Here is a 17,213-nt window from a genome sequence, read left to right as displayed (position 1 = left end):
CTTACTTGCAGTATGATACGAGTATCGTTCACATACAGGTATTTTTTCGAAGTCAAATGCATGAGCGTGACAAAAAACCGTGAGGCAGGACATTCTATGCGAAGCAGTGACAGCAGCAATGGTGACATGCGTGAACATTTCGTATCGATTCGGTTTAACGACGCTTCCAGAGGAGAGAACTCACTCGCTCAGTTGCCTTATAAATTTGTATTTACGTACACATTTATGCGTTCGGGTGTGTGTGTGTATGTCGGTGCGTGCATTTGAACAATGAAAGTTGGCCTGCTATAAATGAAGAGTGGCCACCACTCTTGTTCCTCTAAGGATTGTATTGTTGTTTTTGTTGCTGTTGCTGTTGTCGTAGTGTATTTAGTGCTTATTTAGCGAATTTATGAATAATAATGCAAGCACATATACAAGTACATATATAGCACCGACACATGTACATATATGCGTGCGTACACTTGTGCATGAAAATTCTCTTTGTTATTCTAATATTTCCACATCGCAAATACGTAAATATTTGTGTTTAATCGGTCAGCTAACTGTAATGGCTTGGGCCACTTGACTCAATGAACTACTCATAAGGCAAAACAAAGCTGAAATGTTTATTGAAAGCAGCGTGATTCAGATGTTAATGCACTAATAGAAGGCGCCATGATTCTAACGGCACTGCTATAATATTTCACTGCAAATCAAATCGAACGTGCGGGGAAATTTTATGAGTTTATTCGCAATTTTAGTGGTTTGAGTAGCAGCTGCGTATTCTAGCGTACTTCTTTCATTCTTCGCAAAAGTCCTCAACATTGTTGCTTTAAACAGGAAGTGTCAGCGGTTAAGCCGATTTCCCACTTTAAATTATTGGTACGAAGGAGTTTCTGAACAATTTGAAAAATATTCAGGCCTTTAATACGCATTAGTAGACCCTGGCAAAAATGTCAATTTGGTTTAACATAAATAAAATAATAATTTTAAGCAATAAAGCACGGAAATGTCAGAGAAGTCCGTATATTTATGGAAAAGAAATCGAAATAAATTGCGAAATGAGTACAGAATAAAAAAAACATATTCATTGTGCTTGATAATTCCCACACAAAATGAACGAAGCTGTGGTCAAATTGACACGAGGGACCAAATATTTATTCCTTTGATTCCATAATGAAGCATAGCGTCACGACCCAAGGGTCTCATGCGTGCTAAAAGTACACAAACTCATGCCATGACAACGAAAAGTAATCGTCATGACAGGATGTATAGCCGGGGAAAGCCAAAGTGGAAATTTCTTTTGTTTTGATTGGCAATATAAGAACCTGCGTACTTTTGACTGAACTCAACTATTAAACTATTCAACTATTCGTTTCCTCTTTCTCGTGCTCCACAATGCCAAAAAACAAAAAACCCGAAATCAGCACGGAACAGGTTTCCTCAACTACCAGCGCCAGGTGCCGTATATAATGGTGTGGTTTTTGTTCGCGGAGGGAGGAAGGTGATTAATTAAAAATAGAATGTGTTTTTTTATATTTGTCGTGGTGAAAACCAGTTCTTTTTTCATTATTTGCTTTTGTTTACTACCCTTCTCACCCTCCTTTGTATAATTTGTTGTGCATATAATTAATAATGACCAACAATTTTGAGCTCTTGTGCGATGATATCAGGGCGATTTAGTTCTACAATTTAAATTGCATATTTTCTTCAAGATGACATTAAAGCAAGAATGATAGAAAGAAGAGTGCGCCCATCAGAGAGTGCGTGACGTAGCATTAGCTGAGTTGTGCTGTGTTGCCAAACATTTGCTCTTCGCAATAAATTTTGTGCTTTTTTATACCCAAAATGCGAAAATTTTTAAGTTTGGCGTTTGTTTCTTTTTTTTTTAATTTAAAGCTATCCTATTAATAAACAAAAGAATGTTAAAAAAGGTCACTCGGAGAAGAGTTTAGTGTTAATGAAAATTTGTTGGTTCTTATAAAATTTGATATTTTGAAAGTGAAAATTTAATTTTTTGCTCCTTTTAAGGTTATGTTAGAATATTAAATGTCCCTCTCTCACCTCTTCTTAACATTGAAAACCTTTTTACATTTTAAAAAGCGTTTGTATTTACTGAATGCGAATTAAAACCATAGAGGTGTAATCGTTTCTTCCATTCCTCAATCTTTAGTGCGACATAGGGCATCAAGAGGTGTATTCATACTAAAAATAAGCATCAAAATACTACTGAAGCAACTATAACGGCATTTTTACAAAAATAGTACATTATCTTGTTCCATAACCTCAAATATAGCAAGAAAGTCGTTCTCTTAACAAAAAACTCATAAATTAAATTGTGCATAACTATAAAACATTAAATTAAAAAATCCACATTTTAAAGAAAATTTGTTACGCATACGTTCTTTGAGTAATTCAATAAAAATTTGGTATTTTATTTTGTTTAAATGGGCATTTTAGTGCGTTTTTATATCCCAAGCTGGCAACACTTCAGTAGGGAGAGAGATATTTGACTGCAGAAAGGAGAAGGACACCAACAATAACCACAAACGCGGGTAATGCGAGCAGACGTTAAAAAAAGTAAAGATATATTAAATAAAACTGAGTAATTACGAAAAATGGTAATCTGCCATACTGGTGCTAATACGACGTCACTCATTGTCAAATTTGCTGAGAGCAAAGTAACGTTCCACGATAGGCGCCATCTCTTTATCCTTTCCATCATGTCATTAAAGAAATCTCATGACACAAATTCCGCTGTCTAAAACCTCTCTGACATCAAAAAGGATCAGAGAGTTACTTATTAGTTTTGGAATTTCGCTCATTGATATTTCACCAAATATTCTCTGAAACCCATACTTATGTGGCCCAATTAATCGATTGAGGGTGCGCTTCAATCTTGCACACGATTTATACTATATAAAATTATATATGATAATATGATAGTAACTACTTGTAGTTAGTTCTGTAGTACTCCGTATAGAAATATATTCAACCACTTTAAAAGATCCTCAACAATGAATTTATGAATGGCTCAATGGGAAACTCATCATTTCATCTGTTCTTGCAGTATTGAAATTGTTGAGCTTCCTCACAGCTTTTCCTACTTTGCCACAGTCAGACTTTGCATTGCCTATTCGTATTCCACGCGGCCACCGTAGCCGACTGAATTGGTGCGAATCTTCGTGAAAAACAAAAATGAAGAAAATGTTTTTTCTAATAGCGGTCGCCCCTCGGCAGGCAATGGCAAAACCTCCGAGTGTATTTTTGCCTTGAAACAGCTTCTCTCAAAAAAAGTGTCTTGCATTCGGAGTCGGCCTAAAACTAAATAACTAAAATAATTTTGCTTGATATTTTTCTGCTTGGTTGTTTTGATTTTATTCAACGAGGCATAGCAATGAATGCCGGGTATTGTATATTATGGTTATTAATAAAAAATTATTTTCTATGAAATTATTGTTTGTAATTCTTTTATAAAAATATCCTAAATCCCTCAAAACCACTCCTACGCTAGCGGGGCCGCGGGTTAAAGCTAGTATATATATATTATATAAATATATATATTCGAATTCCACTGAGTTTTCGAGTTTAGTATGACCACTTTTTCCGTTCTGTTCACAATTGAGTGAAAAGACAATTTTTTCACACTTGAAACATGCTCTAGAGGCTGGTTGCGAAACATTTTATAATCTACCGAGCTATCATGTAGATATTACGGCTTATTTCCCCATTGGTCAACATCTCAATCATCTGGTCAGAGCTCCCACTAAAGCCTTTTTAAATCTTTCTTCTTTGTTTCTATTTCTTTTGCAAATGCGTCTATCTTCTTTCTAAAACTCACAATATGAATGCGCTCTTATTTAACCCTTTTAGCGCCGAGAGTTTTTTTGCAAAAATCGCCCAGAAGACGAGGGAAAGTTAGGTGTAATTCTAAAATGTTTATAAGAATGGAAACTTTAACTAAACATTTAAACTGATTTATTTAGATATGAATTCAATATATTTACTTGATTTTTAATTTTATATGACCAACAAACCAGGGATGTACAAAGTTGCAATATTTGTTAAAGAAAACTACAGTGATGATAAATAAATGAAATGAAAACTGAATTATTTTCATGTACGAGGCCTTTCGTTTTCTATCTCCTAAGTACTACTATGCCCCCGTAGCAGTGCCTTTCGGCCGTGAAAGGTTAAAGGCACTATTCGTTAGAGAGAATATACGAGTGTTTCTGATCTATGCGCTCTTCTTACATGGCTATGTAATCGTTTGTTGGTTTGCGCCGAGACCAATGCCGCTTATTTTTTACTGCCGTGCCTAGTTCATTACATTTCCTGCACTGTGGTGATGACAGCCATAAATTTCTTGATGACATACAACTGTTGAATAAATGCACCATTCTGGTCGGGAGGTTGTTAAGATTTGAAGAACTTGTTATACAAGCATTTTTGTGCACTTTCATTGGTAGAGAGTTTTATAAAGCGAGTCCAAAGCCAAGAGTACAATCCAGTTTCTAGAAGCAGACACTTTTATAAATGGAGCCATTTTTTAAGACAAATGTACACTCGTAGCCGTATCTACGATGAAAAAGGCTGCCTAACCTAGGAAGGACTTGAATGCCCTCCTCACGGTTCACCTTATCCTGCTAGCTTCCCGAAAAGTGAGCTTTGTTTGCCACCCAGATGTTATTTGATCGCATCTACTTGGAGGACTTCGGTATAGTACTTGAACAGGTCACTGCATTAAAGGGTTGCCAGTTCAACAATTTCTTGACGATATGGCATTTGCTTATGGTCGTCATTATGTTGGAATATTATATCATACATATCTTCTTCAGGATAGTCCTGTTATCTATAAATCGCGTAGCCGGTCTTTAAATTGTGCAGATACTTATTCTTCTTTTGTATTCCAACGATGCAACGAAGAGGTATCGGGCATAAATAGTTTTCTTGGTTGAGGAACATAAGGCAGTGTAGATCTGTATACAACGTGTGGGTTCCCTCTTGGAAACAGCTAGAGACCGCGAATTATTTTCAAATATAATTCAAAATTTGTATTAAAAAAAGAGGTTGTCTGTAAAGTCAGTTTACTGACGATAGTTTAACGTGACAACGTCATAAGAAGGTAAGGGTTGGAATTTTCAAAAGAAAATTTTAATTTTATTTGTTTGATAGATATTTTGTATGGATATAGAGGAGGAGGTAAATGGGATTGCAATGGAATAGTCCAAGTTACATTTACACAAACGTAAAAAATGACGAAACATTTATCAAATTCATGAAAGATATCTTCAATTTCGATTGTGCATCAGACGTTAATAAGTCAACAACACTAAGAGGCACCATCATCGATTTGCCTTTTTCAAGACACTTTACACTCGAAACACTCCCTTTCATTTCCTACTTTTTCTATCATCGTCCTATTCTCAACAGAGAAATGGTTCAATACCATGCACACAGGAAGAAGGCGTATGCAAATACAAGTATGTGAATTTATATATGTACATATGCGCATACATATACATATACGCTCACTTAAGTAGGAGAGAGCAAGATGTCGAACGTTGCCGTTCGTTTGCTTTGTTTGCTTTGTCGTTCGTTCCGCGCTTTCGCTTGCAGTTCATTCAAGGTAACGGCAATGAGCAAGGTAACGACAAATGAGCAAGGTAACGACAAATGAGCAAGGTAACACTAATGAGCAAGGTAACGACACATTTTTTCGTGCGTGCAGCCTGTTAAATCGAATTATAAGACGTTATCACGTCAAAAAAAAATTGTAAAAAAATTTTATTACTTTAGAATTCTATAATCGCTAATATTCGATTACGAATAGCAAATAAGGAAGAAGACGAAGATTCCAACGATGATTTGCAGTTGTCCAACATGCCACCACATGAAGCAACCCCACACCGTGTCGTTACCGTTACTGTGATTTGCTTTTTCTTCAACACGGTAACTTTGATTGGTTTTCCCGGCGGATTGAATGCGATTAAATTTAGACCTATTATATTATGGTGTTATCTGGCATATTTCAGCCGAACCTTAACGTTTTGTAATGAGAATGCAAATTTTTGTTTCATTTTTTACCGCAGAGATTTAGGGGGCGCTTCTTGCAGTCCAATCAGCTTATTTATTGTTATAAAAATATACTTAGGTATTTAACACTTATTTCTTTTCTTTGAGTTATCGTGAGAATAAATTCGTTGAACACTGGCGAAATTCTATTGGTCAGCGACAAGCGAAAGAATTCCTAACACCGGATTTTTTGATAAACTATTATACTTACGCTGGGCAGAGCAGACTAAAGACTCTCAACAGGCCCCTGTAGCCTGGGATATCAATTAAATAAAATTGGTTTCGATTATGTAGAATGGGCACTGAAAATTCAGAACAAATTCTTTGTGAATGTCCTGCACTAAGAAGGAAAAGGCTACACCACCTTGGTATTTCCGTGCTAAGGTACACAATACATGTCTTTTCGTTGTAGTGTGCAGTAGCTTATCAATAATATGATGAGACGTGCCTCCGCATTGGTTAAACGTTTTTCGCTTCCTTTAATTTGTTTTCTAGTAAGAGAATTTTTTCTCTTTTGGACTCTGACTCTAGGAATGATTGCCTTCCTTTAAGCTACTTGCCATTCTTCATTACTTTGAGCTATTTGCCATTTATTCTTTCACATGGGCACAATGCTGTCCATAATACCTCAGAAAAGTTTTTTTCATAATTTTAAATATCTTAGATATTTTTACTTACTTCGCACATTTAGAGTCTAAACTCACCGACACGCAATTCCGATAAAAAAAAATTTTCACACTCAATTTATCATTTACGATTTTTCAATTTTACATCGATAACTTTTTTTAAATTTTTCAATTGATGCTAATTTAAAACAAAAAATTAAATTTTAATTCAATTTTCACAAAAGATTTTAAAAACAAGAAAAAAGTAAACAATGAGCTTAATTCATTTACTTTAACGTTTATTTGGAATGGTTCGATTTTGGTTCGCAAGCACTGTATACTACACTGACATATCTAAACTGTTTCTAGCTGCGTAAAATGTTTGTTGATGCGCAGGCATAGCAGGGTATTGTTTGTTTTTTAGGGAAAAAACGCGCTGTTTGTTGGTGTGCGCTAGCTTGTAATTTCCGTTTGCTGCTCTGGATATCAGATTTACCAAAGTAAATTTGGTCGTATTTAATTTCCTAAAGTTGGTAGACCAACCTTAATTATTTGTTTGGGCAACGCAAAACCCAAAAGCGTATAGATTACCTAGATGACTTTAATAAGTTCTAATTAAGTGGAAAATTTTCCAGTTGTGTTTAAAGCGATGAAAAAAAAATTAAATAAAAACTGTACTTCTCCATAATCTTCAAGTCAAATATTTTCCCGTCTAAATGGCACCAATGGAAAATTAGTAGTAGCCAAAACAATACAGAAACCAAAAAATAAAAAACTAAAACAAAAACAGAGGTTGGGTGCACTGTGCTTGTGCGTCCTCCTCTAATTTCCTCACGCCTGTTGACTATAGGCCAATTCTTAAATTTATTACAATATGGGCATGTGCGTGGGATGGGGCTAAGTTGAATTAGATATTTAAATTGTAATGCGGTTTTGAGGAACTAAAAAGAGGCGTTTATTTATACGTATAAATTATTTATTTACGCGTTTCGTCTGCCAGTATGTGCCCATTAATATGTTTGTGGCCCTATTTAAGCGTGATTCGCTAAAACTTTGGCAGCAAACCGCAAGTTTCTTGCATCTGAAAGGCATGAAAATTGCCCAGAAATTGGGTTTGCGGCGGTGTATATTCAAAAGCATATTCTTAGGGATTTTCTAATTTTTTTTTAAAGTCAACTTCAAAAGGAAAAATCTACCATGCCGCATTACAACCGCGACAACCTAACTTAACCTATATTCTCCTTCTTGCCCCTAAAGCATCTGTCAGCTGAAACTAATGACAACCGTTAAGATAAAATACACTTTCCGATGCGGATACTGGGCAAGGATAAGAAATATTTTAAGCCACACGTTTCATCGTTCCCACGACAGTCGATTCTGCGCTACCGGAACGTCCCGTATTTAGATCCGGCCAAGGACCGTCACTCCAGCAGCATTTCCCGACATACCAATGTTCATGGTATTCAATGGGAATGTTCGTGCTGCTACAGTAACAACCACACGTTTCGTTATAGTTCAAATCGGGAGTTAGCCAAGAGAAATAATAGAAATGGAAGCTTAAGTTGGGTTGTGGTTTTTATGGTTTTATTTAGATAGAAAGAATTCAGTCTTCATTTTTTCGCTTCAAAAGGAATGTGAGAATTATTGTATTTCTTCACTTCTAGAAAAATGACGACATGTTACAATCGGGGTTGGATGAACTCCAGCTTAACTGAAATCCTCGATCGAGTGATCATCAAATTTCTTTCATTGAGTATTTTGTAGAGAGAAGTCACAGAGAGTGATCAAACATTAAGGGGTTATATACAGTTAAAAGGCCGAAAAAACCGAATGTACCCGAATTTTTTTTGAGAAAACTTTTAAATTTATTGATCTAAAAATTTGTACACATATCTTTTGTTATCTTTTAACTTTATTCGAAGACTTAGTATTAGTATAAATATTTATTTGGAAAGGAGCTACAGCTGATCTCCGTGAGCTCTTCTCACAAAATACGTTTTGCGGTGACCTCTATATCTTTGATCTGGATCCTCTGAAATTAAAAAATCAAGCCGATTTCGTTAAAGTAATGGTAAATCTAATAATTAATCGAAGGAATGAGCAAAATAAAATTTTTTGGCGGCTTCTCAAAAAAAAAAAAAATGATGATATACGAAAAGAATCAGCCAATGGGCACTTCGTTGCTGGCTGAACATCGACTGATTGGACAAGTGTGTGAATACATGCAGAACTCGGTTCCCGAATCTTCCAAGTGAGGTGGCTGCCGTGGTGTCCCTTACAGTTTTCTTTTTCACCATAGTTAAAGAGCAAACCTTGTACGTTCCCACGACAGTCGGTTCTACGTTACCGGAACGACCCAGATTTATATCCGGCCAAGGACTGTCTCTTCAGCAGCATTCCCCATATAGTATGTATGGGGAATGTTTATGCTGCTACAACAACAACAACAGCAAACCCTGTAAATCTATCATCTTGCAAGTTATAGAGAAATAGTGAAATGGTAGAGAGATTGTAAACGAATAGCGATAATGAAATGCTCTGGGTACTTTAAATTTAGTGCACTGGGCCCAATTATGTTCATTACTGGAAACGTCATCTTTTACTAGCCATGAATGCTCTATCGAATCTTTATACAAATATTTACCTTTTGTTATTTATATGGCCGTATATTTGAACGCTCAATTTATTTCAACTTTTATTTTCTATTTTAATCACTTTGTAGATTTTCATGTGCGTACACCAACTGCAAATCTGAAGACGGGCCTCTAGAATTTTTTTCGTTATAAAAATCCAACAGAATGGATGAGGACCACGACGACGACGTAATATGAGATCAGATGGGGCTGTAAAGCCCCAGCATAAAGCTTTCGTCTCCACTGCTGCCGGCAGTCGTAGTAAAGACGCTAAAAAACACAATTCAAATGCTAGCAAATGGTGTGAGGACCAACAACGTCCATGTCAAATATTGTTATCGCTTAAAATTATCACTGTTGCTGCCGCTCTCTTCACAACTGCCGCTTGCGCTGATGCTTTTGTGATCGTTGATGCTGCCGCAAATGTTGCCACTGTTGAGGATCGAATAGCCATTGTTGCACTGTGGTCCAGCAAGAGTATTAGCGAAGAGAACCGTAGCGAAGAGCATCATAAATACAACAGCAACTACTTAAAAACGTACACAAATAGAAACAAAAATAAATACAATGCACGCAATTGTTATGAGCTGATGAGAAATCAAAACAATCGCAATGCTATAAAACGCGAAAAGAAAAACATTATAGAAAATTATAAATGTGTAGTTTGTACAATTAACGAAAATATAACTTACACTACGAAAGCTTTAACACAAAATAACGAAAACACCGATTTTAAGGATACTCGTCGTAAATGTGAAATAGCCAGTAACGTTAACATAATGAATTCGATTTTCAAAAGCTCCCATTGGTCCAATCGAGACGACATCGATTCGAATAAAAGTGTGCCCCCGACAACTACGTCCAATACTAATTACAATGCATTCCTAACAATACCATTTCTAACGGTTTTCTGGTTGTCAATCAGTGGTTTCGCAACTTCTTTACTTAACATTCAATCGTTTGCTGTGAAAATGCTCCGTATACAGGAATCGCTGGTATTGTGTGGCTTGAGCAGCAATTGTAATAACAATCAGCAAAATGTGAGACCTTCTGAGAGTACACCAGCGGTGCCGTCAATAATTTGGCAAAGGCTGCCACTACGCAAATCGCTGCCTCCAGCGCAACCTTTATCTTCGGCTGCGCCCAGTACATCGCTGGTTGCCTGCTTGAGCACAAGGCCAGTCTCGCAGATAATTTTCGCCATGAATCCACGTTTACCTTTTACAATTTCATATGTGATGTATGCTGCCTTCATTCTCTTTCTCTTGCCGACTGTTCACAGCGATGATGGCGACAATTTCTTCTCGGTGAATACATTTAGTATGAGCCCGGAAACTACTACGCCTGAATTTGGTAAGTAACTGTGCCCCCCGAAAATCCGTGCTTGCACTTGTGCTCAGATTTAATTAGTTCTACATGCACATGTATGCACTTACACATACATATGCGTACTCACATAAGTAAGTTAAAAGCTCTCCAGGCATGCCTTTGATAATGCAAAAATCAATATTCTATTATCGGCATCATCTTCGTAAAATTTATCCATTCGTGATAGCTACTCGCATCTGTATTGTTACATGATTTCTACCTTCCACTTAAAACGTGCTTGTCAATTTTTAAGAACCTTTGAAGTATCTACGCCACATAAATAAGCTTTTATGTTCGCCTAATTATTGTGAAAACCTTGACTTCTATACGTATCAAATTTACGAGTGTGAATTTTATTAAGGTGAAAATGAGAATGTTGCACACAATTTTTTTCTTCAGATATGTACGGGGCTAGAGATGAGCGCTTTGAATCATTTTCAGTTCCGTTTCTTACAGTTAATCATTTGTGTTCGTTAGTAAATTTGTTTAATTTATTTGGGTTTGCTTGATAAAACAAGCTATCAGAGAGATTTTATAAAAGGTAGCCTAAAATTAGTCAGCCTATTGGAAGATCTATATTATAATTTTTACAAATGCGCCGTAAGTCAATCATATTTGACACTTGTGAACTAGACAGCTGCAGTTTACAAGCAGATGGAGCAATAGAGCGCGTAAAGCCCAAAATAAAGATTTCCATCTCTCAAAAAAATTTTTTTATTTTGTAAAAAAGCTATTGAAAAACAAAACCGGACGATTATGGAGGTGGTCATGAAGGTGGTCATCAAAAGACTGCAACGTCACGTGAAATGGTTCAAAAAGTGAAGAAGCGACTTGAGCGAAATCCACGACGAAGTGTCAATCAAATGGCGAAAGAACTGAAAATATCTGACAGTAGCATCCGTCCCATACTGAAAACTGATCTGAAAGTCAAGCCTTGCAAGATCCAAACAGCGCATGATCTCACACCAAATCAGCAACAAGTCAGACTTGAGAAAGCGAAGGAGTTCCTTCGCTTCACCGAAAGCGGTCAATTTCCGAACATTGTGTTTTCTGACTAGAAAATTTCAAATTCAGCAATTCGTAAACTTCCGTAAAAACGATAGGGTTTATTTGACCGACCGTTCATACGAGAATTTGAGTCATCGGTTGGTCACCAGGAGGCAGTACCCGCCACAGGTAATGGTTTGGGCCACTGTAACCGCAGATGGGCGCACTCCAATCATTTTCATCGAGCCTGGCGTCAAGGTAAATGCGAAATATTATCGGGAAATGTATTCTGGACGTTGCTTTGAAGCTGTGGGCTGACAGCCATTTCGAGGGCAGATCATGGACATTTCAACAGGACACGGCACCGTCTCACAAAACTCGAGTGAACCCAGAATGGCTAAAAACCAACGTTCCGAACTTCATAACGTCTACACAATGGCTCTCAAATTCACTAGACGCGAATCCGATGGACTATTCTCTTTGGGCCATTTTGCAGAGCAAAGTCCGAACTAAAAGATTTACCAGTCTCGAGGCGTTAAACAAAGCCATTGTCCGCGGGTCTGTCCAAATACCTGCAGGTCACATTCGGGCAGGTTGCGACTCGTTTCTGGAGCGTCTCAAGGCCATAGTCAAGGCAAAAGTTGGTCTAATCGAGCAAACCAGAATTGATTCTTAATTTTGTATTATTTTTACACATTTTTTACTTTGAATTGAATAAAAGTAATTTTCCAAACTAAAGTTGTGGCCTTTTTAATTGGTTATACTTCGAGTGCCGGGCGCTGTATTTCGAAACATGTACTCGCTGTTAAACCGTAAATCTCCCATCTTAATGGATAAGAAGCTTGTCCTTTACAAATTTGTACTTAAACCATTCTAGACTTATGAAATTAAACTGTGGGGCACAGCATCTAATTCAAATTGGGAAATTCTGCAACTTTTCCCGTCCAAGAACCTACGCACTTTAGTAAACACTCCGTAGTACGTGACGAATGCCTAAATTCATCGGAACACACAAATTCTTTTAATAAAAGGGGAAATAAAAAAATTAACTAGCAAATACCGAGATCGCTTTCAATTCCATACAAATGAACTGGTCGGTCCTACTCTCATGCCACCATTGCGAATCTTTTTAGTGTTGAAAAGGAAAAAAACCGATCGTCTAAGAACTACCTATAAAATGTAAAATTTGTTTACTAGAAAGAATATTTCACAGGATATACAAGTATCATATAATACTCGTATAAGTATACCTTTAATATTTAAATCAAGGTCACTCTTTAAATGAATACAAATATTTGTAGAAGGCCTTCTATGAATCCCAAATATAGACAGAACACAAAATGCATTTTAAAAATGTTAAGTTAAAAAAAAGCGTAAATACTGTACAACTTTCCATCTACTAAACACATTTCGGTGCAAAAAAATTTTTAGTTTGTCTCTGAGATATCATCTGTTGAATTTACACTGAACTCATGTAAAGTGACCAAAAAAATTCTATTCGGTAAATACCTCCTGTAAAATCAGCAATCGGAGTTATTCCCCGAGATTGTTATTTTTTTTCAGCACTTTCGGAACTTTTGCTCTTTGCTCTTGCTTCCTACAGTCGATCAAATGTAGTCCAAAGGTAGTCATAGCAGTCTCAAGCTCTAAAATTAATATAAAGCCCCAATTTTCTTTTACGCGGGGAAGGCTTTAAATCGCACGATGCGATAAGAGTTTCACAGAAGTCATATTTATCCATAGTTAGTTAGCAATGCTCAAAGAAAAAGGTTAATTAGTATAATTATAATAACTAACAACAATGCCACCATGGTGTGAATATATGTGTGTATGTATGTACGTATGTATACAACGGAAACTGCTGTGCCACAATGCCACAAAGAAAGGAGAGCGGTTAGTTATTTGCTTTTATAGAACAAAAGATTAAGTTGTAATACGTGTACTGAAGTATTTTTGGAGGAGTGTGGTTATGGTTGTGGTTGTGAGTACAGTATTTTAAGAAGCTTTTCACATTTTGGCATGACACGTGGCACATCTACACAGTCAAACCAACTTGAATCCATTTATATGAGTTCAAAACCGAACAGCAACCAGCTCACCGGGGAAGGGATTTGCTATTTTTATGTATATACATATGCACCATAGTGTTTTTTAGTTTGATAAAATCCTATATAATATGCTCTTTCTTTTAAGGGGGGGGTAGGGTCACAAAATCGAAATTTTTTTCTTCACTCATCTTATAGTAAATCATTTCAAGAATGTTGTGTCAAAATTTTAAGTGGATCGGAGCAGAACTCTCAAAGTTATAGCCTTTGTAGGCACTCTACCTCGAATGCGGAGCATAGATCATTTTTCAGAGTCATTTTTTCAAACGCGTTTTTCCCGAAACGACTTCTTAAAAGTCGGTGCCCATCACAACTCCGAAACTATTCAACCGATTCTTTTCAAATTTGGCACACGTTTTCTAAATCAAAAATACCTCCCCCCCCACACTGTTTTTTTTTATTTTTTTTTTTTTAAGGTTGTTTTTCACTTACAAATATGGCGAAATTTTTCGCCAAAAATGCTCGTTTTACGTTTTTTTGCCACCAAAACTACAAAAATGAAAAAAAAAAAATTGTATTCATGTGGGGGGGGGGGGGGGGGGGGGGGGGGGGGGAAGCATTACGTCATACTTTAACTGAAAAATTCGATTTTTTTGGCTTCAGATGATTCTACGACGAATGCCGATTGGCACCGCAGAGCACCTCTGCAAAAACATATCTCCAAAAAAACTCTGTCATGGGCTTATTTGTCAATATTTTATTATTAATATTTTTTAAAAACTTATTGAAAAGATGTACAATAACATGCAACTGATTTTATTAAAGTATCTTAAGCCATATTTCTGTAAAAAATTCAAAAAAAAGTGTTTTTTTTTAGCGCTAAACCCTACCACCCCCTTAAATAAATTTAAAATTCTGAGCAGTAATTTTTTTCAATGCTTTAACCACTTTTTAAAATACAATTTTTGCTCTTAGATACAGCGCTAGCTACATACACAGAATCCCTCAGCTAAGTCCAATTATGCTCAAGGGGGAAAATCTTGTGATTTCGTAAGAAACCAAGACTGGGGACTAAACATAGATGGAAAATTGACTTGGAAGCCAAACATCTTAGAAAGAAGCCAAATATCTTAGGAAAGCGAACCCAGCTTTTTATGGCTGTAAGAGAGCCTTAGGTAACACCTGGGGAATTAAAGCTAAAGTTGCTCGTTGACTTTATACTGCTGTCGTCAGACTCATTCTTCTATATGGAAATGTTGTGTGGTAGTGTGCTATGTAGAAAAAAACCTATTCTAATTTATTGAATAAGGCGCAGAGATCAGCGAAATTAGCAATATGTGGCGTCATGAAAACCACGCCATCCATGGCTTTGGATATCATATTACATCTGCCATTCCTTGATCTCTTCTGCAAATTTCGCTTAAAGACTCAGTGCGAGCTCACAATGGAAGACTGTAACACATGGACATTCAACCATCTTGGACTCCTATACGGATATACCCAGTGATTATAATTATCACCCCCCATTTACTGCTTCGAAAGGAATTTCGTAATAAAAATCCATTCCAGACTGGAATGGCTTGAAGAAGATCCATCACCCAACCCGTGAAGATCTACACGGACGGATCTAAAATGGACACCGGTGTAGGATCTGGGTTATATTTCGAAGAGATTTTTATCAGTGATTCCTTTAAACGACCTGATCACTGTAGTGTTTTTCAAGAGGAAGCCTTAAAATGTTTAGAGATAAACAGAATATCATCAACAGATATCTGCATTCTATCAGACAGCCAAGCTGCCCTACGGGCACTGGATGCATTCCAACTAACATCAAGGAGTGTCTTTCATTGTCGCCAATCTCTTAATGAGGTGGCCAAACAATATCGTATAATCTTATGCTGGGTTCCAGTTCACAGAGATATACCAGGGAACTGTAGGGCTGACCAACTTTCAAGAGACGGTACTTGTACGAGTCGGGGGTACCTCTCGCAACTTGTAAGCTTCTTGTTATAGACGCACTAATGCATTTTAGAAATCAAAGATGGATTAGTGTCAATACCTGTGAAATTGCTAGGCAAACATGGCCAAGGCTAAATCTACGTCTGTCCAAGAGTATTATAAGATTGAGTAGACTTCAAATTGGGACCTTAGTAGGGGCCCTCACAGGTCATTGTCTGATGCCAGGAAATCATGAAAGGAGATTAGGCGTTTACACGTATGATTTCTGTCGTAGCTGCAGAAATGAGGAGGAGTTGGAAACAATGCAACACCTTTTTTGCACATGCCCGGCTCTAGTCAGAAGCAGGAACCGATATTTAAAATCCTACTTCTTAATGAATATAGCTAATCTATACACTTTAGGTATCAACAACCTTTCACGATTTGTCAAAAGCTCAGGATGGTTTAAAATGTAAGGGGAATTGTAGCCCAGCCAGGCTCACAACGGACCCATTTCGAGGTCTAAGTGGCATCGCTGTCTCTATGGGCGATGCGGCTGCCAAACCGAACCTAACCCAACCTACATACATACGTACATAGCTGCCAATATATAAGGTTGTCAGAAAAGTCTTGCGGTATTTTTATTGAATTTTCAATTGTTCATAAAATTGGTTATAATAATGCGATTTAAGTCAAATATGCGCCGTTTTGTTCGATGACGAGTTCCCAACGAGATGCCAACTTCATAATGCCCCTCTTATAGAAGCTCGCTTCCCTATTGTCAAATAACTCGGAGAGCCAATTTTCACAGGACTCTCTTGTGGACAACTTCCGACTACCAAGCTCGTTCGCCATGGGCAGAAATAGGTAGTAATCACATGGTGCGATATCCGGACTATACGGTGGATGCAAAAGAACCTCCCATCCGAGCTCCCGGAGCTTCTGGCGCGTCACCAAAGATGTGTGTGGCCTGGCGTTGTCCTGATGGAAGACAATTCGGCCTCTGTTGATCAAAGATGGCCTCTTCTGCATGAGTGCTGCATTCAAGCGGGGCAGTTGTTGGCAGTACAGGTCCGAATTGAGCGTTTGGCCATAGGGGAGCAGCTCATAGTGGATGATTCCCTGCCAATCCCACCAAACACACAGAAGAACCTTCCTGGCCGTCAATCCAGGCTTGGCCACCGTCTGGCCAGCTTCACCTCTTTTCGACCACGACCGTTTGCGCTTCACGTTGTCGTAAGTGACCCACTTTTCATCGCCAGTCACCATCCGCTTCAAAAACGGGTCGATTTTGTTGCGATTCAGAAGCGATTCGCATGCATCCATACAGGCAAAAATGTTTTTTTGCGTCAAGTCGTGTGGCACCCATACATCGAGCTTCTTTTTGAATCCAAGCTTCTTCAAATGGCTTATAACGGTTTGATGACTCATGCCCAGCTCTTGGCCGATGCTACGGCTGCTACTATGCCGGTCTCTTTCGATCAATTCAGCGATTTTATCGCAATTTTCGACGACAGGCCTTCCGGACCGTGGCGCATATTCGATCACCTCTGCACCAGAACAAAAATGTTGAAACCATC

The 17,213-nt window shown here is 37.6% G+C and overlaps 1 protein-coding gene across 8 annotated transcripts in view; it reads left to right on the top strand.

Annotated features, from left to right (window-relative positions):
• LOC129236232 (uncharacterized) overlaps positions 1–17,213 on the top strand; it is a 58,906-nt gene that overhangs the window by 1,299 nt on the left and 40,394 nt on the right. For all 8 annotated transcript variants that reach the window (XR_008581638.1, XR_008581637.1, XR_008581635.1 and 5 more), the window contains exon 2: positions 9,385–10,648. Coding sequence is in view for 4 of the 8 variants with exons in the window: in XM_054870491.1 (XP_054726466.1) it covers positions 9,490–10,648 (1,159 nt within the window). In the remaining 4 variants the exon portion in view is untranslated. The remainder of the gene's footprint in view (positions 1–9,384; positions 10,649–17,213) is intronic.

Source organism: Anastrepha obliqua, chromosome 1, assembly GCF_027943255.1.
Source record: "Anastrepha obliqua isolate idAnaObli1 chromosome 1, idAnaObli1_1.0, whole genome shotgun sequence".
NCBI lineage: Eukaryota > Metazoa > Arthropoda > Insecta > Diptera > Tephritidae > Anastrepha > Anastrepha obliqua.
Note: the sequence above shows the minus strand (reverse complement) of the source record. Positions and strands in the feature narration are given on the sequence as shown.